General features: G+C 32.4%; 3 protein-coding genes across 5 annotated transcripts in view; all 3 read left to right on the top strand.

Moving 5' to 3' along the window:
• LOC107843241 (alpha carbonic anhydrase 1, chloroplastic) overlaps positions 1-4,359 on the top strand; it is a 9,263-nt gene extending 4,904 nt beyond the window's left edge. For both annotated transcript variants that reach the window (XM_016687493.2, XM_047395921.1), the window contains 4 exons: positions 682-788; positions 1,662-1,764; positions 2,652-2,828; positions 3,956-4,359. In XM_016687493.2, the coding sequence (XP_016542979.1) occupies positions 682-788; positions 1,662-1,764; positions 2,652-2,828; positions 3,956-4,093 (525 nt within the window). In that variant the 3' untranslated portion in view covers positions 4,094-4,359. The remainder of the gene's footprint in view (positions 1-681; positions 789-1,661; positions 1,765-2,651; positions 2,829-3,955) is intronic.
• Positions 4,360-6,959: 2,600 nt separating this feature from the next.
• On the top strand, positions 6,960-9,246 carry LOC107843242. The gene is made up of 2 exons (XM_016687494.2): positions 6,960-7,361; positions 7,922-9,246. The coding sequence occupies exons 1-2, from the start codon at positions 7,106-7,108 to the stop codon at positions 8,491-8,493; spliced, it is 828 nt and encodes a 275-aa protein (XP_016542980.1). The 5' UTR covers positions 6,960-7,105; the 3' UTR covers positions 8,494-9,246.
• An 8,559-nt stretch (positions 9,247-17,805) lies between these two features.
• Positions 17,806-24,457, top strand: LOC107843243 (mediator-associated protein 2). Of its 2 annotated transcripts, none has more exons than XM_016687496.2 (5): positions 17,806-17,999; positions 20,345-20,504; positions 21,313-21,391; positions 21,536-21,619; positions 23,737-24,457. In XM_016687496.2, the coding sequence occupies exons 2-5, from the start codon at positions 20,376-20,378 to the stop codon at positions 24,090-24,092; spliced, it is 648 nt and encodes a 215-aa protein (XP_016542982.1). In that variant the 5' UTR covers positions 17,806-17,999; positions 20,345-20,375; the 3' UTR covers positions 24,093-24,457. The 2 variants fall into 2 exon arrangements, with proteins under 2 accessions (XP_016542982.1, XP_016542981.1); XM_016687495.2 differs by having other exon boundaries at positions 20,327-20,504.
• Positions 24,458-27,192: the final 2,735 nt, after the last annotated feature.

Here is a 27,192-nt window from a genome sequence, read left to right as displayed (position 1 = left end):
GTCCAACTAATAAACCGAGGGAGTTTTTTAGGATAAATGACATGATAATTCTATTTCCATGATAAATAATTGAGTAAAGTATCTAGTACCTTTTGACTATGACCAAATTTGCTACGACTTACTTCAATTTCGCGGGGTCCTATTACCCTTTGAACTAAATTTTACCATATTTTTATCAACTTTTTTAGCTGACATGACACCTTTTTACCTGACGTGGCACCTTTGATGTTGACCCCATTTTTATGTAATAAAGGTGCCACGTCAGCACAAAAGGATGACAAAAGTACATTGCCATGAAAATCATTTTTTTTCGGAGTTGGAGTTGGAGTTGAAGTTGTGTTTGGCCATGAATATAAATTAAAATTGTTTTTGAATTTTGTAAGAGAAGTATGAGTGAAAAAGGTGAAAACAAGTAAACGTTTTCAAATACAATTTCGGAATTGTATTTAGAATTTTATGGCCAAAAAATCTTATTTTCACTTTTTCACTAAAGTGAAATAATTTTATGGAGAAAAGAAAATAATTTTCATGGTCAAACGGCTACTAAAATTGAGTTCAGGGGATAATAGGATTCTGTAAAGTTAAAGTGTGTCGTAGTACCTTTGAACATAATTTGAGATACTGAATGCTTATCTTTAAATAATTTTACATGAGATTAATTAATTACATCAATATTTGCAGATAAAATATGGTGATAATGCAGGAAGATTAATTGTGGGTGGTAAAACTTACAACTTCAAGCAAATGCATTGGCATTCACCTTCTGAACACACCATTGATGGAACTAGGTACGTTTAGCGCATTGAACTGTCATTTTTTACTATTATTTTTTCTCTGTCATCATACAAATATAATGTGTTTTGCTAGTGAAATTTAAATGGAAAAGAAGGTGAGGGCTATAAAAAGTTATAGTATCATTTATCTTTCATCAATTAAAAGGATATATACCTTTTCTCTTGTAAGCATCAAAGAATGCGCCTAACGATCAATGAAATGGGAAAACATTATATAAGAGGATCCAAAAGATAAATTAGGAATGTCACACATGAAATTCCAACTATGATCTAACATAATTTTGAGATAAGTATCCAGTACACCTTTGAATTATAACTAAAGTTGCTACGACACACTTCAATTTCACAGAAAGGTTTATTACCTCCTGAAGTCAATTTTAGAGTATTTTTGTTACCCTTTTGTGCTGATGTGGCACCGGGATTCACGTCAGCTAGAAAGGTGTCACGTCAGCGAAAAAAGTTGACATAAATACGCTAAAATTTAGTTCAGGGGTAATAGGACCTCTCATGAAGTTGGAGTGTGTCGTAGCAAATTCGATCATTGTTCAAGAGGGTACTAGTTGCTTTACTCGATAATTTTTGAACCTCCTTTGCCGCTATACTAGAATTTCGCAATATATCAAAGAAACTCAACCATATAGATATACCAGCACCAGAAGAAAAATCGCTTTCGCTCTCTCTATATAGTTTTGACCAATTGAGATATCAGAAAATAATATTCTCAATTTCTTCATACGAAGTGAATACATGTCAATACCGACAATAATGACATCTATAATAAGAGAAAAATCCGTCGACTTAATTTTGACCATGTAATTTTTTGACGAACGAGATTCGATTTAATTTTGCAGTTTTATTTTTTTCCAGATATGCTGCAGAGCTTCATCTAGTTCATTTCTCTGAAGACAATAAAATAGCAGTTTTGGCAATTCTTTTCCATTTAGGCCATCCTGATCCTCTTATGACCAAGGTATGCTACCACAATATTATCGTTAATTAATATAAATATTTATTATTACTTAAAATTTTATATTATATAGTTGTCAAGATAAAAATAACCTTTAAACGAAAATATTTAAAATTAAATATTGTAATTCTCCTCTGTAGCTGTTAAATTAGTTAATTACATGTTATGTCAAAATCAGAGCGGATTCAGAATTTAAACTTGATTGACTCAACTTTTAAGGTTCTTTTAACACAAATGTAAGGAGGTTATAACTTATAATAGTAGTTAGGACAATGAACAAATCATATTCAATAATTTATATTCGTGTGACTTATAGGTCACATATTCGAGCTGTAAAATCGAACGCTAATACTTGTGTTATGGTAGTTTAACTACATCACACCTTCGAATGATACAGCCTTTCCTCGAACCTTAAGTGAATCAAAAATATTTTGTGAATCGTGCTAACCTTTTTAACAAATGACGAGATGTTAACTAGGGATGGATGCACAGATTCATGCGAACTCAATAGCTTTAGACAAATCTCGTATTTTTATTAAAATCCAGTAAATCAAATGGGTCATAACAAGATCCCTGATAAAAAACTATAGAATTTAAATCTTGAATTCGCCTATGATATAGATAGTATTAGATAAGCTTTATATAACGATGTTGGACATATATATTTCACATAGTAGCATTAGCTTTCGTTTCAATCATTCTAATCGAAGTCTTGGAAATAATCTCTGGCAGAAATAACACTAGTGGTCGGGCTCTTCCCAAACCCTATTCATTGCGGATGCTTTAGCGCACTGAGCTGTCCATATTAATTTAAGTCAACATGATTTGAAACAAAAGAAAATGTTGTAATAATGTTGTTAATTTTTTTAATTTTTTTTAATTTTCAACAGCTTCATAACAAAATGAATGAGCTAGCAAGGGATGTAGCAACACAAAAAGAGAGACAAGTTCAACTTTCAATTGATACACATGAAATAAGGAAACATTCTCACAAATATTACACATATACTGGTTCTTTAACTACTCCACCTTGTTCTGAAATTGTCACTTGGTACATCCTTGGCAAGGTATGCAAATCTTTTCTTCTTGTAATTTGAGCTTACTTAGTTTATATGAATGGCGAAACTGGTAAAGTTGTTGTCATATGATCAAATGTCACATGTTTGAGCTGTGGAAATCGCCTCTTGCAGAAATGCCGGGTAAGACTGTATACATTAGGCCTTTATAGTTCGGCTCTTCCTCGATCGGACCTTGTTCGTAGAGGGAGCTTAGTGAACCGGGCCTTCCTTTATATATGAATGAAACGATGCATGGATGCATGCATCTTTGGTTAATTCCACTGGTGCCAACCATCTCCGATCAACACGTGCAGTGGGTAACTCTGATCGTCAATGGGTAGAAGGAAAGAAATCACCTAATATTTGTGCCTACAGTAGAATTTGAATCTGGGAGGTCATGGTTCTCAATACACTTCATTGACTATATTCACCACATGCTTTGATGCTAACATCACGACTAGAAAAGAAGTCTGGTGCACAAAACATCCTGTGTTAGCAGGGTTCGAGGATGATCCGCACCCCTAAGAGATGTGATGCAGACAGTTTACTCTAGTGCAAGCATCAATAGCTGCTTTCATAGCTCGAACCTAGGACCTATAGGCCATACAGAGACAACACACCTATATAGATTGTCTACACTATTTTTACAGCTCTAACCTATGACCTATAGGTTATACAGAGACAACATACCTATATAGACTGTCTACACTGTTTTCACAGCTCGAACCTATATATGACATAGAGGTCATACAGAGACAACATACCTACATAGACTGTCAACACTGCTTTCACAGCTCGAACCTATATATGACCTCTAGGTCATACAGAAACAACATACCTATATAGACTGTCTACACTGCTTTCACAACTCGAACCTATGACCTACAGGTCATACAGAGACAGCATACCTACATAGACTGTCTACACTGCTTTCACAGCTCGAACCTATGACCTACAGGTCATACAGAGACAGCATACCTATATAGACTGTCTACACCTTTCATGGCTCGAACCTATGACGTATAGGTCATACAGAGACAACATACCTATATATACAACTTTACCGTTGCTTCGAGGCTACTCTTCAATAAATGAAATGATGTGTAAATAAAAAAAAATTGTGAATAATATTGCAGGTGAGATCAATATCAAAAGAGCAAGTAGAAGCTTTGAAAGTACTATTGGATCCAACATGCAAGAGCAATGCAAGACCAACACAACCCATAAATGGAAGACAAATTCAAATCTATGAAGCCCAACCCAACTTCCAATAAATATTGTTACTATATGTTATACATGAATTCCCCTCATAAAATACTCCTTAATTTGGTTAAACCTAAATTCTAATTACATAAACACAATAGGAGTATATAAGAGGAACTTTTTTTTTTACATCTTCTTAGAAGTTTTAATGTTGTTGCTCATAACCTGGCTAAGGTACTAGCTAGTTTGGATAGTAGATAATGTTGTACGCTCTTTTGGGCATATCATGTCCCTCGATGAATTAATAAATAAAAGTTTTTGTTGAAAAAAATCAAAATATGGAGTGAGGTGGGGTGGGGTGAAGATGACATGTATTGGAAGGTTACAACGGCACAATTAATTTGGAACATCATTTATTTTTTTGTATTTCATTTTTTATTTTTCATTTTTAAGTAATTTACTTTCCTAAAAAGATATTTTTCATAAAAATTGATTATGAGAAAATAGAAAAAAGAAAATTTTGATTCCTCCATAAGGAACAAACCCTAAAGTCACACAAATTGACTAATTAACTGTCCATCTAAAAAAAAGCTAGTAATAAAAGAAGCAATTAATTTGTTTTTTCAACAATATCATGCTATTCAGTTTTCACATTAATTAAATTAATGCATTTAAGAAATGTCAACAGCTTGTACAACTAAATAAATTGTCTTTGCTTATTTTCTTCGAGTATTTTTGCTTTTCCATCATCGATTTAATACATATGGTAAAAGATATTAATAAATAATAAAGATAATTTTATTATTCGAATATAATTGATTCAATGATTTTGAAAAATATATTAAGTAGCTAATAACTATAGATTAACTAAGGATTAAAGTAACACAAATGGATAAACATCATTAATTTTCTAAACTGAATAATATTATTGTATTTATCTTTAGCAATATAATTGTTTTCTTATTCTATATTTGAGTTTGTTTTTAAAAATACTAAATACACCGACGTGGAAGCAAAAACTCATGTGACAGTCTGTATGATTACTCCCTATTTGCTGTATAACCCAATGTTCTTTTAAAATTAATTAATCACTTCGAATTTAATATATATAATAAAATATGAATATATATTTTTCAATTTTTTCAATTATATATTATAAAGTTAAGCTAAGTGAGGATTTGGTTTATTGTAAGGATAAATAATAATCCCACAAGTAAGTCTGATATTATCTTATTTCGTGAAGATGAAGGGACGATTTGAAATGTAAGGAATAAATATGGATCATTTCCCCCTAGAGACAAATAGAAAACCGTATATTTTCTTTGTTATGTGAGTCAGTGAATAATGAATTGCATTAAGTATTATAAAATTTAAGTTCGATCCTAATAAAAATAAAGATATTAAGTAATTTCTTTCTTCGTTTGTGATACTGAAGAAATAGCAACATCTATACGGACAAATTTACCTAGAACATCAGAATTATAAAACAACAACAATAACATATCTAATGAAATTTTATTAAGTGAACTTTTAAAATATATATATATATATATATATATTTACAAATATTATCTTTATTTTTTAAAGGCAGAACAATTATTTTCGAAAGATATATCTACGATTATGATTATTTAAAATAAAAAGTGTAATATTTTACACCAAAGAAATCCAATTAGTAGTGGAATCCTTGTTGTATCAATTAAAAAATATCTAATCATTGTTTGTAGATTTTGAGAAGTGGTCTTAACTTCATCAATACTCAATTTAAATTTGCTAGTTCATCTAAATAAATTTTACAAATTTCTCACTTGTTTTTATGTGAATAATATATGAAGTTCACTAATTATAAAATGATTTGTCCCTCTTTTAACTAACTTCCTTCTTTTTTTTTTTCTTCTTCTAGACAATATTAAAATTCATCATGTCATTCAAACATAAAACCAAATTATTCTTTTTCCCCCCCCCCCCCCCCCCCCCCCCGCCCAACACATACACAGATTCATATACTAAACAATGTACAAAAAAGTTCAATAATTCATTGACTATGTATCTCAAAAAAAGTACCATAAAAACTTTTGGAAGTTTCCATTTGCCTCACTTTCATTTTAGCAAAAATGAGCACCACCTTCTAGATAAAGAACCACATTGGTCTTTTATTTATTATTACAAATTATGTATCAATTTCATTTTTTGACATTCAAATTACACGAATTCTGATAAAATTATTGTCATGTGATCAAGAGATTACGAATTCAAATTTTGAAAATAACCTTTAATAGAAATGTAATGTAAGGCTACATACAATACACCCTTCTGATGAGGTCCTTCGCTGATCCTACGCATAGCGGGAACTTTAGCACACCAAACTCCCCTTTTATATTAACCAAAAAATAATTACAAACTTATATCTTTTCATATATGAGTAATTTTTAAATATTTGCATTTAACGCTTAGATATCATATTTGTCTAGTTTTAGTTTATTTTCAAAGATTAGACAACTTGACACTCGAGAAGAAATAACAACATTTGTTTCTGTAATGGTAAGTTAATCTAATCTAATTCAACTTCGATAATCAATCGAAATTGATGCTTGAGGATGAAAGAGCGTAAAAAATATTGAATAAATCTAATACAACTTAATTTTTAAAAATACTTAATCAACTGACTCTCGAGAATGAAAAATCAACAAGTATTTTAGCACGAAAACAAATACTTTCTTTGTATCAATTTATATGATTTATTTTTATTTTCAGTTAATTCTAAAAGGAATAACAATTTAACTTTAAAATACATATTTTACTCCGAATAAAATTATTTATAACAATACAAATATCTATTATTTATTTTAGATTATATTTTTTTTTTAGTTCTTTCTTGAGTTTCGTGAGTCAAATTAACTCAAATAAATTGAAACGGAAGAAATGGCATACTCTATAAAAAAAAAATATAACAAAAAAAAAACAAATTCATTTTTTATTTAATTTATTTATAAATATCTACTTCCGTATTCTTCCTTTCACATTCTATACTACTACTATTTTCACTCTCTCTCTCTAGACTTTTTTTCCTTTCTCTCTCTAGAATGCCTCAAGTTGATTTGGAAACTCTAGTCTCCGCTTGTGCCGGCGGCGCCGCCGCCTCGAGTGAACGGAAAGTCGCATGTGTAACTCTAGCCTCCGGCGACGGCGAAAATCCAGCGAAAAACGACTCCGATGAAAAGCCACCGGATTTCCCGCCGGAATCGTTTTGGCTTTCGAAGGATGCTGAATTCGACTGGTTCGATCGGAACGCTTTTTTGGACCGTAAACAGTCTACTAAAGGTATCGGTATCGGTGCAGGTACGCATTCGAATTCCAGCTCACAAAGAGTTGAATTTGTTAATTATTGTATATAAATTATACTTCAAAATAATTTCGTGTTCAAATTCACGATCAAACTTAAACTGTGTAGGTACATTCAATTTGAGCTCTCAAAGATTTCAATTGTTAATTATTGTGACTTTTAATACCTTATTACTTAGTTTTAAAGTCTATAAATTTTATTTCAAAGCACTTTCGTGCTCAAATTCACAATCAAAATTATACAGCTGTATCGGTATTGGTGTATCGGTGCAGCTACGAATTCGAATTCGAGCTCACAGAGATTTAAATTAATAATTATTGTGATTTATATTACTTTTTACGTGTATAAATTTTATTTCAAAATACTGTCGTACTCAAATTCACAATCAAACTTACACAGTTGCTTCTGTAAAGGTGTATTGGTGAAGCTACGAATCGAATTCGAGCTCACAGAGATTTGAATGGTTAATTATTGTGATTTATATTACTTTTTATATGTGTAAATTTTATTTCAAAATACTTTCGTGCAGTCTACTAAAGGTATAGTATCGGTGCAGGTACGCATTCGAATTCCAGCTCACAGAGATTTACATCAACGTTGAAATCGAAATCTAAAGCTTCAATAATCGGATTTCCGAAAACACAGAAAGCTACTTACGTCGATTCAAAACGACGGATTTGCAAACCGGCGAACATTCGGCTTTTTCCGGCGAAACGATCGGAATCTGCACTCAAATCTTCGTCGGTTAATGAGCCGTCTTCGCCGAAAGTATCATGTATGGGAAGAGTTCGATCCAAACGGAGATCTCGAAGCCGGCGATCATCGGAAAATCCGAAAAAATGTGAAAAAAGTGCAAAAAAACCGGGAATTTATTCACGGATATTGTCGATTTTCCGGTCGAACCGGAATAGTAAAAAGCCGGTCCGGTCGGTTACGGAGAAAGTGCGGAGAGAAGAACCGGTTAAGCTTATGAGGAAGAGTAAGAGTGTGAGTATTGCGAAAACGCGGGGGGCTGAACCGGTTGGTGTTGAACCGGGTTTAGGTGAACCGGTTGGTTTAGGAGGGATGAAACGGTTCTCTTCCGGTCGAAGATCATGGGGAGGTGATGAAATCAATGGAGTTGTTTAAAGTGGGTCCCAATAATAGAAGAAAGTTGTGAAAAGGTCTTGGGATAGTTGTTGGCGGAAGATGACAAGTATTTTGCGAGTCGTGTGAAAGTCGACTCGAATAGCATGGTTATTCAGGAAAAAAAAATGTCTTTATGATTGGTCATTGTGATGGACGGCAAATATTCCATATAATAGTCGAGTTGCTTGAAAGTTGGTTCGGGGTCTTCATAATACTTTGTTGTGTTAGGTGGCAAGTATTTCTAGAATTAGTTGAGTTGCTTGAAAGCTGATTCGGGCGTCTTCATGATATTTGTTATGTCGGGTGGCAAGTACTTCTAGAATTAGTCGAGTTGCTTGAAAGCTGGTTGCAGACGTCTTCATGATAGTTTGTTATGGTTGGTGGTAAGTATTTTTAGAATTAATCGAGTCGCGTGAAAGCTGGTTCGGACATACTGGAAAAAAAGTCTTTCATGATAGTTGGAATAATTTTTGGAATTTGGCACAGTTCTGTTAAATATAGATGGAAAAAAGGGTATAATTAGGGTACTTTTTTGATATATTTTTGCTTTTTACAATGTTGTTTGCTTTTCTCCTTGCTTTATGATATATTGACCTTTTCAATACTACTAGAATGACGAATAGGTTTATACACCATATTGTAAATAGATTTTGGTTTTGGAGTGAAAGGCTTGTAAATTTTAATATTTTCTATTAGTCTTAGAATGTTAAGATGAAAATGATTTGGAAATAATTGTTTCTACTTTGTTTTCAATTATTTTTCATTTGGTGTTCAATACTTATTTGTGCTGATTAATTTGAATTTGTGTTACTTTTAATTGTTTGGCCTGATGATTAATTGAGATGAGAATTATGAGATCTGATCGATATGATTGTAAGGCGTTTGAATCACGCAGTTCAAGAGTGCGAGTTTGGATTCGCAAACATAGTTAAGAATTTCAAGGAAAAATGTTGTCTCAATCCTGAACTATACATGAAATTACTGAGATACACCTGAATTTCAGGAGGGTTTTATTATTTCTGGACTAATTAAAATTGTATTTTTGGCAATCTTAGTGTCTACGTGACACATATGCGGCACATCAGTGAATCAACACAGTGAAAGTCTCACGTAGGCACACATATGTGTCATGTAGGCACTAAGACTGTCAAAAATATAATTTTAATTAGTCCATAGGTAATAAGACGCTCCTGAAATTTGGGTGTGTCTCAATAATTTCGTGTATAGCTTAGGATGGAAACAGTGCATTTTCTCGAATTTTAATAACATGTTATAGCTGCTTGGAGCTCATTCCTCTTTATTTGGGGAACAAATTCTAAAATCTATTCCGAAAATTCTGATTAAAGGAGAAAATGCAAAGCGTTTTTTCTCACACTTGAAGATGTTTACTAGAGATGACTTCACTACATGAACATCTACAAATATCAAGATCCTAGAAGTATTTTATAGACGTGTTACTATCTTTTCGTACGTGAATTTGATGTATTATTCATGTCAAGATAAGTGAAAAACACCTTAAATTAGAAATATCGAACTAACCAAAAATTATTTTCGCAATCGAATTCCTTTCTCTTTATTTTTCCATAAGTTTCCTATTTGGTGTATGGTTTAAACATTTAAATCAAGGTAAATCATATATATACTTGTAAAAACGATCATAATATAATAATAATTCAAGAAGACTTATAATTGGATTTGCCAAAGCCAGCAATCAATAATTAATTATTAACAACTGATTAGAATAATTAAACATCTGATTAATTAAATATAATAATCAGAAATGTATGAATTCTGTTAGGTACCAAATTTGTTGTGTTAGATAATAATTTGAAGTGGAATTAGGTATAAGTAGATGTTAATTATTTTTAGATTCTAGCCCAAGAATTAAAAAAACAAATAAATTTTATTTTTTATGATGAATTTTAATATTATTAACAACATAAAACTTGGCGGTTGTGACCTATAAACCCTATAATTGAAAAATACAGAGTCTTTTTAAATTTTAAAGAATTATAAATTTGTATTTATTCTTACGATAATATGATAAAGGAGATATTTTATAGTTTAATGAAAGTTTATATAGTTTGAATTTTGAGAGGTGAAAAATGATAAATAATTTGAAACGAAGAATGATAATAATAAATAATGGACTAAATGGGTTCTTTTTTCTAGAAGATGGAATTCACTTTTCGCCAAAAGGACAGTGAACCAAAAGGAAACTTCTAAAAGTTCTTATATTACTTTTTTGAGATATATTTTTAGTCAATGAATTGATGAACTTTTTTGTACATTGTTTAGTATGAAAATCTGTGGGGGCACAAGAATAATTTGAATTTATGTTTGAATAACATGTTGAATTGTGAAATTTTCTTTCGTTAATTCACTGAACTAAAAATTTCGCTATTTATATAAAAATCGAGAAATGATCGAATAACAAGAATCTATTGTACATTGTCTTATCTTGGATTTTGCTAAAGATTAATTTTATTATTTGAATTCGTAATTTTTTGATCATGTGACAATAATATTATCAGTTAGCACAAGAATTTCTTATGAGATTGTCTTTTTATATATATAAGAAAAGAAAAGAAAAAAGTGAAGTTAGTTATAATAGGGACAACCATCTTTATAAATGTAGTGTATTAGAATATTTTGTAAATGATTTTATGAGATCTTTAGTTCAGATGTCATTAAGTTGTTAAGTATATTTTAATTTTTAAGTATCAAATTGTTTGTTTGTGTTTGTCATTACTACATTTTGATTAACTAATAAAAGTTGTTGTTATTATTAGACTTTAATATTTCAATTGATATTTGCACATAAGTTTCATATATTCGAATTCTTTAACTTTAAGATTTTTCAACTAAGCACCTTTAATTGGTCAAGACACATGTTCTTGAAAAAATACAAAGTATTATTTGATTATTATTTGTGGGTTTTTTATACACTTTGAATATGAATAATGTTTAACGTAATTTGTCAGGTTGTTTATGATATTTTTTATGACTTTTTTTATTCAAGTTATTCCGTTCTCTATATATATTATTTTGGATTGTTTATTTTTGACTTGATGATGTATCGGAAGCATTTTCTCTATCTCTAAGATAGTGTGGTATGGCATGCCGCATGCGTACATTCTACCGGCTCTAGATCCCACTTGTGAATTACATTGACTATGTTATTGTTGTTGTTATGGTATTTTTATACTGTCGATCGTATTTATATAGCGTTTATTTGATCGATATGGCCGTGAAGTGTTTGAATTGTGCATTTCGGAGTGAATCTGGTTCACAAATGTAGGTACGAATTCCAATAACATGTATGAAATCTATCTCGAAAACTCTGATTAGAGGAGAAAATGCATTACTCCTTTCTCACAATCAAAGATGTTTACGAGAGTTGCCTTGACTTGTTGTTCAATCTCAAATTGCGAACTACGTGAAGATCGTAGAAGGAAGTATGCTAAGTGTTAATTATAGAACGAACAATAAAGAGATAGATGTATTATACTGACGTATCACTATTTTCTCCTACGTGAATTCGACGTATTATTCACGTCAAGACAAAGTGTGAAACACCTTAAATTTGAAATATCTAAAATTTTATTTTGAACTAACTAGAAATTATTATCACAAGCGAATTTCTCTTTTTTCTTTTCCATAATTACCCCCTTTTTTTTTAATTGTTTGAACATTTAAATCAAAGTAAATCATATAGTACTTGTACAAATAATCATAATATAATAATTCAAAAAGACTTATAATTGAATTTGCCAAAGCCAGCAGTCAATAATTAATTATTAACAGCCGATTAGAATAATTAAACATCTGATTAATTAAAAATAATAATCTGATTTGCAAGACTTCTGTTAGGTACCAAATTTGTTGTGTTAGATAGTAATTTGGAGTAAAATTAGGTATAAGCAGATGTTAATTATTTTTATATTCTAGCCCAAGAAATGAAAAAAACAAATAAATTTTATTTTTTACAATGAATTTTAATATTATTAACAACATAAAATTTGGTGGTTGTGACCTATAAATCCAATAATTGGAAAAGACAAATTCTTCTAAATTCTAAAGAATTATTAAGGTATGTTATTCGACGTATGTTATTCTTGCAACCTCCTAAATGGTCTGAATATAATTATTGATAATGTTAATCAAAGGTTTTACATTCGTGTCTTAGAAATTAAAAAAATAAATAATAGAAAATACTTTTCCTTTTAATGGGCATTAAGCATCGCGAATGTCAGTTAATTGGATTTTGCCTCCTATGGCTCTATCTCGAGCTTCCGTCATCAGGGTTGGCATTAAATATTCACTATCCACGCATGTATTTTCAGTTTAGAGTGATGATCTTCTTGCTTATTCATCGTGTCTAGTAATGGTGGTCGTACTGCGGGAATGAACGCTTGTAAAGTCCGACATGCTTTCCACCCAAAAAAATCATTCACTAGCTACCCAAACTAGCGAAGGCTTTATCTCGAGACATACTAAAAATCATAAATTTCAAACAAAACTTAATGTCTGATAAAGAAGATCTCAAAACGAATATCAGATATTGAGTAAAATCTAAATTCTCAAAATTAGCTTAAATTAAAAGAAAAAAATATCACCAACTAAATTAATTTGGTATGACATTTGTCAAAACCAACAAGTGATTTGGTAAAGCTAGAAAACTTTTACGTATTGGAATTGGTCAATAATCACAACAATATTAAATTTATATTTACTTTGTAATTACTTAATCTAAGTTATTTAAATATTTTTGCCACAATATTAGCTTATAGGTTTTTTGCATTAGCAATTAATTAAGTTGATGTACTCCTAATTAAGAAGTATATAATAATAATATTATACCATTAGGCATTGGCAATAACAACACTCAATTGTCAAGCTTTAATTGACCTTAATTAATTTCATCATGCAATTTGCAAATAAATTTTTCTTTAGAAAAAGTCTTCTATGTGAATTAATCAAAATTAAACCACTATTAAGTCAACCTCACTAGATAAGTAGTAATTACTTTTGACCAACATGAGTTGTGGTGCAGTGGCGCGATTGATTCACCCTTAATCAGAGGTCTTGGGTTCGAGCCGTGGGTATGGAGAAAATTCTATTGGGAGCGCTACCCCCTTAATGGCCCCTGCAACGCGTGATCCGAATTAGTCGGGGCTCCAATGTGAATACTGAACACCGATAGTTATATTAGACAGTAAGTTTGAACGCATAACTTTAAAAATATCATAGTTACAGTGACAACAACCTTAACAGTTGAACCCATAACTTAACCCTAATCCGAGTAATTCAAATTTACACTATATACGATTCATCAAACAAAAACACTATTTATTAAAGATTTTTTTATTTTCAGAACTCGAACTTTTTTAGATATTTATCTTACATTTCACCACTTGATGAAGCCATTAGATTAGAGATAAATATCTTAAAGAATTAGTAATAATCATTGCGAGCTAGTATATATATTTAACGTATTTAGGTAGAAAAGAAGTCTATATAATAATAAAGTAGCACAAAGTTGAGAAGAATAAAAGAAATTTATTTAGGAATTAATATTCTGTTTTTTATGTTTTAACTAACAAATTTAGTAAGTACGTAAGCAATGACCAAGAGTAGAATTTTCAACTTTTATTAATTTATTTCTTTTTTGACATGATTTTGAACTTATCATCTAGTAGGGGTTGTTGGTATAGTATGATACAGTTTAGAAAATTATAGTTCGATATTATTATTATTATATCGATTTAATTTGAATTACTTAAAGTATAAAAAAAACATAATTTCAACAATGGTAGGAACTCTTTTATGTTTGAAAGGAATGATAATTATCTAGAATTAATTGAAAGTGACACAATTGATTGAGTAATTTTTATTGTAAGATTAGAATATAATAATGTCATGTGATCAGGAGGTTATGGGTCCAAGCCTTGGAAACAGCCTCTGATAGAAATGCAAAATAAGGTTGTATATAATACATCCTTGTGGTGGGACCCTTCCTCGGACACCACGCATAGCGATGGTTTTAGTGCATCGGGCTAGATGTTTTTTTTATTAGAATATAATAATGGGAAGAAGTGTAAGTACTAATAATTAGGCAGGATTAATTAATAGTATTTTACTAGAATTATTTTCTTGTTTTGGTCTTTGCTTTCATTATCTTTGTTGACTGATAAGAATAATTGACAAAAGAGAGAAAAACAAAATATGGTATGAGAAAAAGAGATAATAGTAGTATCAAAAATCAACTTCTCAGCACCAAAGAATGTGACGCAGCGGATGGGCTGTTTCTCCCTTAATTAGAGGTATAAGGTTCGAGCCTTGGGTATGAAAAAATTTTTGATAGGGAATGCTTCCTCCCGAATGGGGCCCTGCACGGCGCGAAAATTCTTGATAGAGAGCTTCCCCCGAATGGGGCCCTATGCCGCTACGCGGCGCTAATCCAAATTAGTCGGATTTCAATACAGATATCGAACATCAAATGAAAAATAATATATATATATATATATATATATATATATATATATATATATATTCTATCTTTATTTTTCAAAAAGAAAAAAAATCTAAATTCTATGTGCTTAGAATACAAGAAATTATAAAGTCAAGAGAATGTTTTAGAATTTGAGAATTCGGAGCTAGGTTTCAGGTTTAAATTTCAGTAGAGATAAAAGTATTAAGAGGTAGTTTGATTGAAAATAAATTATTTTGAAATTAATTATTTTGAAATTAGCTATTTCGAGATTAGTTATTCCAATAATAGTACAATCCTGGGATAACTATTCGGAGATGAGTTATTCTATACATTTTATTACAACCATACATAAAATAAGTTATTAAGTTCATCTCAAAATTAATTTCGAGATTAATTATTCCTTATTCCTTATACCAAACGAACCTTAGTTGATTTATTTCTAACCGTTCTAATCTTGGTGGATACAGTTATCTAATACATATTGATGATTGTTGACATTCGATTTTTTTCTTTCACTTTTCTAATTAATTTTGAGGTAGAGATAGAGAGACTAAGGTAGAGGTACAAATTGTGTACACTAGGTTATATTGTTGTTGTTGTTTGGGATAATTAGATAGATATGCTATATTTAGAAAATACTTACCATCTATAACGATAGAGTTTTTTTTCCACATATAACAATGATAATACATCTATACTGAATGCATGGTTCACCTTTAATAGTCCAAAGTCATCGATAGACACTCAAACTTACTGTCAAAATTCACTTACACACCTAAATTAAGGTTTGTTCCTATCAAACCCTTAAACCCCACGAATTTTGTTTCAATTGAGCCCTTTATTTGTCTATCAGCCAAAATCTGAAGTGTGTGCAACACACACGCGATGACATGAAAAAAATGACGAATTAAAAGGTGACACGTGACATTAAATTTAAAAATAATTTAAATTTTTTTATAACTAATTAAATTATAATTTAAAAAGAATTATAGTATTTTTTTTTATAAAAAAAAAACACCCCACCCCCACGCCCTTATCTTCTTCTCCAACCTCCTTATACTTTAGAGAATACACAGATTTTCACACACAGTAGTGGAGCTTCTACACGATTCTATACCCACACACTGGGAGATCTCATGATACACACACTATTGATTCACACCGAAAAAAGCACACACACGCACACAGTAAAAAAAAAGATCAAGAGCGGGATATTGGGAGAGGGAGAGCAAATCAGAGATGGCCAAAAACAGGTAGAAGAAGATAAAAAATGGACTGAAAAATGGGAAGCGGACGATCGAAATAGTGAATTGGTGAGAGATTTGGTCCTTTTTCGAGCTTTTTCCGGCGAAATTTTCGCCGGAATTGATTTTCGGTCCATCGTTTGATCGATCCAGTTCCAAAAATTTCAAAATTTCTTCGTTCCCCTTTGATTTCTTCGTTTCCCTTTGATTTCGAAATTTCAAAATTTGAAAATTTTTGCAAAATAAAATTGCAGCTGCCATTAATATCATGAGCATTTTCATAGTTTTCATTTTTACAGTAATATAATGGTTTGTGTTCTACTGTGATTATGTTATATTTGACGCGGGGAGGGTTGAAGACGAGAACTGAGTTGGGGATAGAGAAGATGACGCGGAGTGAGGTGGGGTTAAGACGATGATGTGGGGGTGGAGTGGGGTGAAGACGATGACCTAAGGAGGTTCTAGGGGGGGGGGGGGTAAGAGAAAATAAAAAGAGGAAGAAGATGAAGATGGGTATCGCGTGGGTGCCGAGGTGGGAGGGAAGGGAATGATTGAGTCTTTTTTAAAAGAGAAATTTTGCTCTATTAATAATTTTTGGGGCCCACATGCCACGTGGCATTTTTTAATTTGGAATTCACTAAAAAAAATACTATTCACGCGCCTCCTGCGTTTGCACCGCACACGCAGTGCCACGTAGGCAAAAAATATCTAATTGAAACAAAATTCGAAGGGTTTAGAGGCCTGATGGGAACAGACCTTAGTTTAGGTGTCTAAGTGAATTTTGACAACAAGTTTGAGTGTCTATCGATGACTTTGACCCCTTTAATATAGTGTTGATTTCTTACCTAAAACACTTATAATACATCTATATTACATACATAATTCATTTTTAATACATGGTGCAGTTGCTATAAATAGTAATAACCAAAAAATATGTTTAGAAGTAGCACTCCCTCCCATATTAATTAGTCTTTTTATTAAAAATAATTGTCCTCATATTATTTGTCCACCTTACTAAATAAAAAATACATTAATTAAATTTTTATCATATTACCCTTGCAATTAATTCTTTTTAAAAGTATCCACACTCGTTTGTAATGTTTTTAATTTTTTTTTTAAGGAGTGGATAATTATTAGAAAAAATAACATAAATATACACCTTAACTTGGTATAATTACACAAACCCCCATTTTCACAAAGTAATTACAGAAATTTCAGCTAATTATGTATTTTCGTTTGATGAATCGAGAGGTAATTATGTATCTCGACATACCCAAAATCGGAATTTTATTTAGAGAAAATACCTAATTACCCCCTGAACTATACCCAAAAAGATTATGACACACCTCTACTTAAAGGGGGTCCTATTGCCCCCTTGAACTAATTAAAAGTGAAATTTTGAGACCCTTAGTGCCTACGTGGACACTTCAGTGTGTTGTGCCACATAAGCACTAAGAATCTCAAAATTACACTTTTAAATTGAGGTGTGTCATATCCTTTTTGAACATAGTTAGGGGCTAATTGAGTATTATCTCTTTTATTTATTAATAGATAATCCAGCTAGTGATTATTAGTCTTTGTTACATCAGGCAGCAAGAGGCCCAATTGTTGATACATCTACCCGACCCGGCCCAACACTCCCTCCTCTTCCACACATATCCAACAACCCAATACGCCGCCGTTTGCCGAACTGATTTCGGTTTCGATTTCTTTTTTGCGGCGCTTCAGCTGGGGTCGTCTCCAGTCACAGCTCCATTGAAACACAGGTAAAATAATTTTGTTCTTTGGTTTCTGAGTTAATTTTCCTGCTTTACCATAATGTTTTGAGTATTCTTTGTTTCATATATGAGTAGATAAAAGTATCAATTTATCAACAAAAATAAGTTAAAAGTTTTTGTTGTGATAAAACACTAGGTGACTTCTTTCTGTTTGTTCTAGCTTTGGTGGATAAAGTTACCTGTACCTGTTGCTGGTGGGAGGTGGCAGGTATTCTGTGAAATTAGTCGAGGTGTTATCAAGCTGGCGCAGACACAATAGTTATAGAAAATTAGTTTTTTTTCTTTTTTCTTTGTTGTTGTTGTGACACAATAATAGTGTTGTTTTAGCCTTGGTGGATATAATTACTTGGTACCTGATGCTGTGGAATTAGCAGAGGTATGTGTAAGCTAGCCCGGACGCGACAATTATGAAAAAATATTTTTTTTGTTGTAACAAAACACTAGGTGGTTTCTTTGCATATGTTCTAGCTTTGGTGGATGGAATTACCCGACACTTATTGCAGGTATTCTGTGGAATTAGTTGAGGTGTGTGCAAGCTGGCATGAACATCATAGTTATGAAAAATATAGTTTTTTTGTTTCGAAAAAACACTAGATTATATTTTCACGTCTGTTTTAGTCTTGGTGGATAGAGTTAACCGGTACCTGATGTCGGTGGGAGGTGGCGGGTATCTTGTGGAATTAGTGGAGGTGTGACCAAGATGGCGCAGACACCATGGTTATAAAAAAAAGTATTTTTTTGTTGTGACAAAACACTTGGTGATTTCTTTGCATCTGTTCTAGTCTTGGTGGGTAGAGTTACTTGATACCTGATGCTGGTGGGAGGTGGCAAGTATCCTATTGAATTAGTAGAGGGGTGTGTAATCTAGCGCGGACACCATAGTTATGAAAAGATAGTTTTTTGTTGTGACAAAACACTAGGTTATATCTTTGTATCTGTTTTACTCTTGGTGGATAGAGTTATCTGGTACCTGATGTCGGTAGGAGGTCGCAAGTATCTTGTGGAATTAGTGGAGGTGTGACCAAGATGGCGTAGACACCATGGTTATGAAAAAATAGTTTTTTTTTTTGCAACGAAACACTTGGTGATTTCTTCGCATCTGTCTAACGTTGGTGGATGGAGTTACTTGGTGGAAGGTGACAGTTATCCCGTGGAATTAGATGACGTGTGCGTAGTCTAGCCCAGACAGGGCCACCACAGTTATGGATAAAAAATAGTTTTATTTTGTGAGAAAACACTAGGTGATTTCTTCGCGTTTGTTCTAGTCTTGGTAGATAGAGTTACTGCTGTGGATGGTGACAGATATCCTGCGGAATTAGTGAGGTGTGCTCAAGCTGACACGGACACCACAGCTATGAAAAAAATAGTTTTTGTTGTGACAACACACTAAGTGGTATCTTTGCATTTGTTCTAACCTTTGTACCTTTTGTGAGTACCCGAATTGCCTTTTTTGAGTACTCGAATTATGGAATATTACAAGAACCATATTACTCAAGGTTGTAGAATTTTTTTTAACAATAGCATGTGTGTGTAGAGGTGCTTTACCATTGTGTAGAGGTGCTTTACCATTCTTAGATCCTGGATTTGGGACATTTGGCTTTATATGTTATGTATATTGCAAAAGTATCAACCTTTCTAAGGAGGTTGTTTGCATAAGTACCATGTTGGTTTATTATTGGATTCATACTCTAATTTCTTGAAATTTTGGCACGTTAGAAATGGATTGTCTGCCATGGAAACTGAACTAATAGTTAATCAGACAGAAAGTGCAGAGTAGCCTGTCGTAGGTGATTGGGATTACCCTTGGTCAATTCTTAAATTAATGTGTTATGTATGTTAACAAACGGATCAATCTTTTAAAGGTTGTTTACATAAGTACCCTCTTGGTTTATTCTTGAATTCATACACTGTCTTCTTGAAATTTTGGCACATGAGAAATGGATTTTCTGCCTGAACTAATAGTTAATAAGGCAGAAATTGCTGGGTAGACTGGCGTAGGTGATTGGGATTACCCTTATTCAATTCTTAAATTAATTTATAGGAGTTTGTGTCAGGAGTTTAAGTAAATGGAGCATTAGGAAGACTTGTGCTTGAGCAAATTTTAAGTCTTTATCAAATTTAAACCGCTGCAGCTTTGATAATCTTAATATGTTCACAGTTGGATTTTTTTTTGTTTTTTGGGGACAAAAGTACTGTTGTTCACAGTTGGATTGTTTATTTTATTTCTTTGGTCAAAGATCTATTAACTCTGATGATTTTCAAATTTTGAGTTATCTTATGTTGTTCGTGCTTTTCTGTGTAAACCTGTGGTTCAGGAGCTGTTTTGTGTGCAGTCAAGTGCTTTATTGATTATATTCCATCATTATGGATGCTCCGAATGAACTGAGCTACAAACCACCCCCAGAATTTGAGGAGGTCAAAAAGGATTCGCTTATCCATCTTGACATTACAGACTCAACTGAGCTCTGGCTAATACAGTGGCCCTTTAATCAAGTAAGATTCATGAGAACCTATTTTTCTTCCACTTTTAGGATGTAAGAACATGCATTCCTTTTTCCCAATCGTTCAGGCCAATAATAGTGGCACAAGTTCCTTTCAACATCTATATATATATTAGTATACAGAGGATGAAGATATTTGTTGTTTTTTTTCTAAGTTGACATAGTCTAATGTGCATTCCCTCGATGTTATAGTTTGATGTACGTTGTAGACTCCAATTCAATCTTAGTTCTCTTTTTCTCACCTATCTATGCATCTCCTTGATGCCTTTGCTTATCTATGAGATCGGGTTTACATATTAAAAGAAATAAAAATTTCTTCCCATCATCTAGAGGATAATTTTCTAATCCTTGAATTGATATTTAGTTTGGAAAAGGAAGTGAGGAAAGAGAATGGAATGCAAAATGAATCGGAAAGTAACACAAAACAGTTTTTCTCTACCTTTAACGGTGCAAGGAACAAATAAGAGATTTCAGGGAAGAAAATCAGATGCCAGGGTCTCTGAGTGAAAATTGGTTTGCAAAGAAAAAAAAGATTAATATTTTCCCTCACATAGGTGAAAACTATCCAACTAATAAATATATTTCTGTCTCATTTTTTTTTCTGGGACAAGCCATACTAGGGATTCCCATCCCTTCCTAGTTTCCAAACAAAAGTGAGTTTGCTTACGATTTACTATGACTTTTAACATAATAGCAATGACTCTTAATGTTGGATTTGCAGTTGAGGTTGTTAATATATTTTTTAGTCCTTGTCACTTACGTTGGTTCTGAGTTATGACATTTCCTATTGGCTACTCCAGCATCCAGTTCTTGATGGGCAAGAGGTTTCATTGAAGCCCCATCATGATGGGCATATGGGGAGCTTTGAGGATTCATCTGGCAAGTATAGTCTTAAGAATAACATTTACATCTAATTGAGTTTGTCTCCCCACCTCAGCACCTCTTGTTTTCATAACAGGCCTTTTAAGACGGAAGATGCTTTTAATTTCTTAATGTCTTGGTGAATGATTGCTTTTGTAACAGGTAAATCATATGATGTGGTCAGTTGTAGAGCGCAGGACCCAGATGCGGTGGTCTTTCTATCTTCTGAGTTCGAGACAAAAATTGGTAACTCTTATTAGTTCCTTTGCATTTTGCTCTCCATTTGTCTGCTTATTCACTCATGATTTCGCAACACTCAAAACATGCAATTCTGCTATGTGCCTTTAAATATGGCATCTCTATTTGTTCTTTTGTTTTTTGTGAAGTAACTTCATTAAAGGTATCAAGAAGATGCTAACAGATCCATAAAGATTACAAAAGGTGCAAATAGCCCCCACGCAAAACAGCTAGGCTATTCTCGTGACGCTAATAAAATCTAAGAACTGAACTGAAGAATTTATAGTGAAAAGGTTGAACCAACTAAATAAAAGTAAAAAGACGTTTGGCTTTAAGCGAATGATTAGGAGTTGATATTCCATAAAAACATCTGTGATTCCTTTCTGTCCATACAACCCCCAAAATGCTTGCTGGTACCATCTTCCAGACATTTCTGATGGTTTTACCAACTTTCCATCTGTTCCAGCTTTCTACAGCTTCCCTTAGGTTACTTGGCATGACACAACTGAGTCCAAAAATCGTGAAGAACATACTTCAAATATCATTTGCAGATATGCATTGCAAAAAAAGATGGTTGATAGTTTCTTCAGGTTGATGGCACATGTAAGTTGTAACATCTGTTTGCCATCCGGAATTTCCTTCTCTTGAGATTGTCCTGTATCAAAGATGCACCATGGAGAGCTATCTATCCAACTGTAGCAGATAACTTTCGTAGGAAATTTAGTCTTCCAAATTTTATTCCAGGGCCAACAGTCTACCAAGCCACTGAGAGTACAGAACCGAGTGTAGCTTCTCTTTGCAGTGAATGTTCCGTCACTTGCATCACCCCATTTGAGTGTGTCTTCTTTAATAGAAAATTTTTCCAGTCTTGCTAGAAGGTTCAAAAGCTCTTCAAGTTCCCAATCATCTATGTTCCTCCTGAGAGTCAAGTTCCAATTAATCCCATCCCTATTTTGAGCTATGCTCGAGTTATTGTGAGAACTCAACTGATAAATGGAAGTTTAGTCATTCAGCAGGACTGCATTGCCTAGCCACTTGTCCTTCCTAAAATTATAATGTTCCCTAGTACCAGGGATGAAAGATATGTTGGGACAAATCATTCCGTAACTTGCTGATACTCTTCCATAGACCTACTCCATAGGGTGCACTAGAGACTTTGGTATGCCAGTTATTATCTGCTCTATGTTTTGCCTTGATCACTTCTTTCCAGAGGGCTGAACTCTCCTGGCTATACCTCCATAGCCACTTTATTAACATGCATTTGTTGTGGATAGCTAAATCTCTTATTCCCAGACCACCTCGAGATTTAGGTTGAGTGACTTAAGCCCATTTAACTAGATGGAACTTATAGGAGCTGCAATTTCTTTGCCATAAAAAAAATCCTCCTTATTTTGTCAAGGTGGTTGAGGACTTTAGCAGGTAAAGGAAATAGGGACATTTAGTAGAGACGGGTATGCTGTCAAAGCTTTTGACAGTTGAGGCGTCGTGATAATCTTGCTGTACAAACCATGATTCATAATTTTGCTGTACCGTGCATTGTTGTCTTGTGAGTAAGCTAACGTGTCTTACACCTTTGATGATTTCGATTTGCTCTATTGTGTCAACATATGACACGCTCGTTTTTTTTTTTTTGCATGCTGAATTTTTCCTGCTCTCTCTTAGTTTTGTGCCTCTCTACTTCATCTGCTCTGTCTTAGTTTTGTGCCTCTCTACTTCATCTGAGGTAGTGGTATGGACTGCGTACACTTTACCCTCACCAGACCCCACTTTATTCCATTAAGTGGAATACACTCGGTATATTGTTGTTGTCTTTTAGTTTTGTGTAACTTGTGCATAATCCAATTACCAATGCAGTCTTTTGTTTATATTAATGTGAACTTCTAACCCCAACGGGGCGTATTGGTTGCATTCAAACAGTATAATCATATGTCAATTAGTGTCCACTTGTTCAAGATCGTCTCTGATGTTTAAGCATAACGTTTTTTCTTTCGCACAAAGACTATACTGTTAACATTATTACACTATCATCCGTTTATTCAACTCTTTTCTTCCGCACTGTTATAATTTTCGAGCATCATATAAAGACTTTGTTGCACCAATTATGATGCCTTTGCATGTTTTGGCAGCTGGCAAAATTTCACGGCGTGTTTCCCTTGTCCATTACCCGGAACCAAGTGAACTTAAACAGAACAGCATAAACTTGAAGCAGATGATGGCTCAAAGATCGTCTGCTACTACATTGACCAATTCATCTCGTCGCTTTGCAACTCCTACTCAAAGTACTAGGACACGGAGTATTATGCAATCGGGGAGTTCATCCAAATCTACCAAGAGAAAACACAGTGATGGCCTCCCTGCAAAACCCAATGACCAAGCTGTTCAAGATTCAGGAAAAAGCGGTCATAGTGCCTTGACCTCATCAGGTTCCTTCGATCAATCTAAAGATCAAAAATCAAAGAAGAAAAGGAAAATCGACCGTTGAAGCAAAAGCATTGCCTCAAAGTGTTCTGAATCGAATTCTTTTTGGTTAAAGAATCTCTTTCCAGCCGTTCTAGAACAACTGCACGCTTTAACGATTCAACCATGGATGCAAAATCTTCTGTGGCCCAGGTAAACTACTTTACAGGAAACCCAAACACAAGAGCACTTTATTCATAAAGATTGATTCGTTGTTTTGCGACGTCGATTTCTCTGTTATGTTAGTTTTAGAACAAAAACACAGTTGAGGTTTTTGCACCATAGCTAGTGTGCCTTGTTATGAATTTATATATACATTTTGACCTGCTCATTTTTATGAGATTAATCTCCCAATGGAATTTCTCTAGAGAATTGTTGACAAAAGCTAAAGGAATTCTCTTTGCAAGTGCATAGATGAGACCAATACTTAATTATCAAATGGCATAATACATAAACGTGCCGTTTAATTTGGTCTCAGCTTGTATTTATATCCTCCAAATTTGGGCGTGCACGAGTACATACTTAAGTTTCTACATAGTTGAATAAGTAGACACACACGTTCTACGTGATGTCCTAAGTGGCAATTCACTTGAGATGCTACGGAGGACGCATGAGTCTATTTGTTCAACTTTATGCCTATTTGTGCATAGAGTCATTTTTCTTTTTCGTTTTCGCTTTAAGTAATACTTTTTTCTGTTTCATTTTATATGACACTGTTTGACCTGACACAAATAGGTGAAGTAACTTATGTGAACATTGAAGGAGTGACACACTTGCTCACTACTACTTGTTTGTCATGTTTCTCTCCCAATAATTTTCTATATGTGATGTTACATGTTATTTGTCAATTCTTCTCCAATGTGGTTAGAAAATTTGAACCTTCTAGATGATTTGTGCTCATGAGATAACAATTTAAGATACCAACAAAAATTGCGATGGAGCGGTCAATATTTCTTCATCTTTAATCAGAGGTTTCGGGCTCCGGGCTCGAGTCCACCACGATAAGAAGTGCTTCTCCTTTAGCGACTATTCGTGGCACAGATTCAAATTAATCGGCCTTAGCGGTAAGTTCTATGAACTTTAATTAGTCGAGCTTCAATACAAATACTATAGTCAAATAGAAATGAATGTAGGTAAGTAGTAAAGCAAAACTAGGCCGCCACACAGTTGATAACACCAAATTCCAAGAACATGCTTAATTTGAAATGAAACATGTACTAGTTTTATAAAATTTATCTTTTTTATTTATTAATTCGATTAATTTAAATTCGTATAAAATAAATTTATGAGGAAACTACTTTTTTTTAGAATTTTCTTTTATCCAAAGCTCGAATCGAAGATATGTAGTTAAGGATGCAATTAGGATCCGATTCGTCCCACAATCTCTATTAGTAGTAAAGATGTGTACTTCACTTCTGTTTCAGTTTATGTGACATTATTTGATTCGAAATTTTTGTATTTATTGTCGTAATATTTGTGTGATATAGCAGCTTCTCACTAAAATAAAACGAAAAATTCAAAATTAAACTATTTTTATATATTACACATATTACTATTCTTATACACGTTTAGTGGAACGTGTGGACAGTGCTTTATTGGTACTGCTGTTCTACTCGTTTTATTTTACTTGACCTTTATATTAAAAATAAATATTTTATAATATTTTGTTCATTTTATTTTACTTAAATTTTATATTAAAAATAAATATTTCAGTTTATTTGCCTATTACCACAAATAATAATCTGATCAAATTTTGGAGTCAAACAGGCATTTGAAGATAAAATTTTCATAATTTGATTCAAAATTTATGGTTAAACGCAAGCTAAGAGTTGAAAAAAAGTTGGGAGAGTTTGGTAATGACTCATTAAAAATCCGATTAAGTTTCATAATCATACAGATGTTTGAATATAAATTCTCATAATATGATTCAAAATTTATAATCAAATACTAACTGTTATTTAGCTTATCTTAATCCAGTTCGTCTCAACCCAAGTAACCGATGAGTGAGATTAATATATTAAAAAAGAAAAGAAATAATATATTTATTTGAGAAAGGACGGTTTTTAATCCATTAAGTAATTATATGGATATTTTTGCATCAAATTATTAACAATAGAGATATATTTTAGACTAAACTATTAAATTGTGATATTTTTATTCAATTTCGCATAATTTAAAAATATTTTAAACCCTTTTTGTATTAATTTAATTTATTTTTATTCGTTCAAATTTAATTCAAATTTACATTTTTAAAAGTGTAGTTGTCAATTTATTAGTGTATAAATAACATAAATACCAACCTTTTAAAAGTAATTAGACTCTCTCTTACTTTTTTAATTATTTTACTCTCTATTCCTATTAATATACTTAACATAGTCGACATATACATAGCATTCTGTGTATATGTAAGATTTTTGTAATATGTTTAGGGAGTTAAAATTTTTTTATAATAATAAAAACATAAGTTGTGTATTTGTGTAATTTTTAATTATGATAATTTAACTAACAAATGTAACATTCTTGACAATAGTAAACTTTTTTGTCCCTTCTTTTTAGCATTAATCTACTTGTCCCTATGCTTCGAAGAATGTTGACATTTAAAATGTCAAGGCAAATATTATGTTAGTACAACTGAATAAAGTCACCTATAAAGTTTAGGCTATTAATTTAATACTATAACTTTTTCCCATAGAGCATGCAAAATTCACGAGGCTTATTTATATCTCCCATAAATTAAATGGGTCAAAGTGGAAATAACAAAAGTGAAGATACTCCCGCGTCTATTTTTACTTGTCCGCTAAATTTAAAATAAATAGTATTTAATTTTATTTAAAAAGTAATATAATAAAGATTCTAACTTTGAGGGTGCACAAGTAGACATTTAAGCTATCATAATGTTGAACAAGTAGACACACATGTTCTACGTGACAAATCATACTGAGATGCACGAGCCGTATAAGTTAAATCGCGTGAAATTTGTCACGTTAAATTAGACAAGTTAAAATGAATCAAGCAAGTAACTAAAAAATTTGCTTGATGGATTTGATTATAAAAAATCAAGCTATGCTCTTGCAATTAGACATATATAACTTTTGATATAATTAATAATAAATATTTGATCCGAA

The sequence above is a fragment of the Capsicum annuum genome, chromosome 9 (genome assembly GCF_002878395.1).
Source record: "Capsicum annuum cultivar UCD-10X-F1 chromosome 9, UCD10Xv1.1, whole genome shotgun sequence".
NCBI classification, from domain to species: Eukaryota; Viridiplantae; Streptophyta; class Magnoliopsida; order Solanales; family Solanaceae; genus Capsicum; species Capsicum annuum.
The sequence above is the reverse complement of the archived record's forward strand: the minus strand, read 5'-3'. Positions and strand labels throughout refer to the sequence as shown.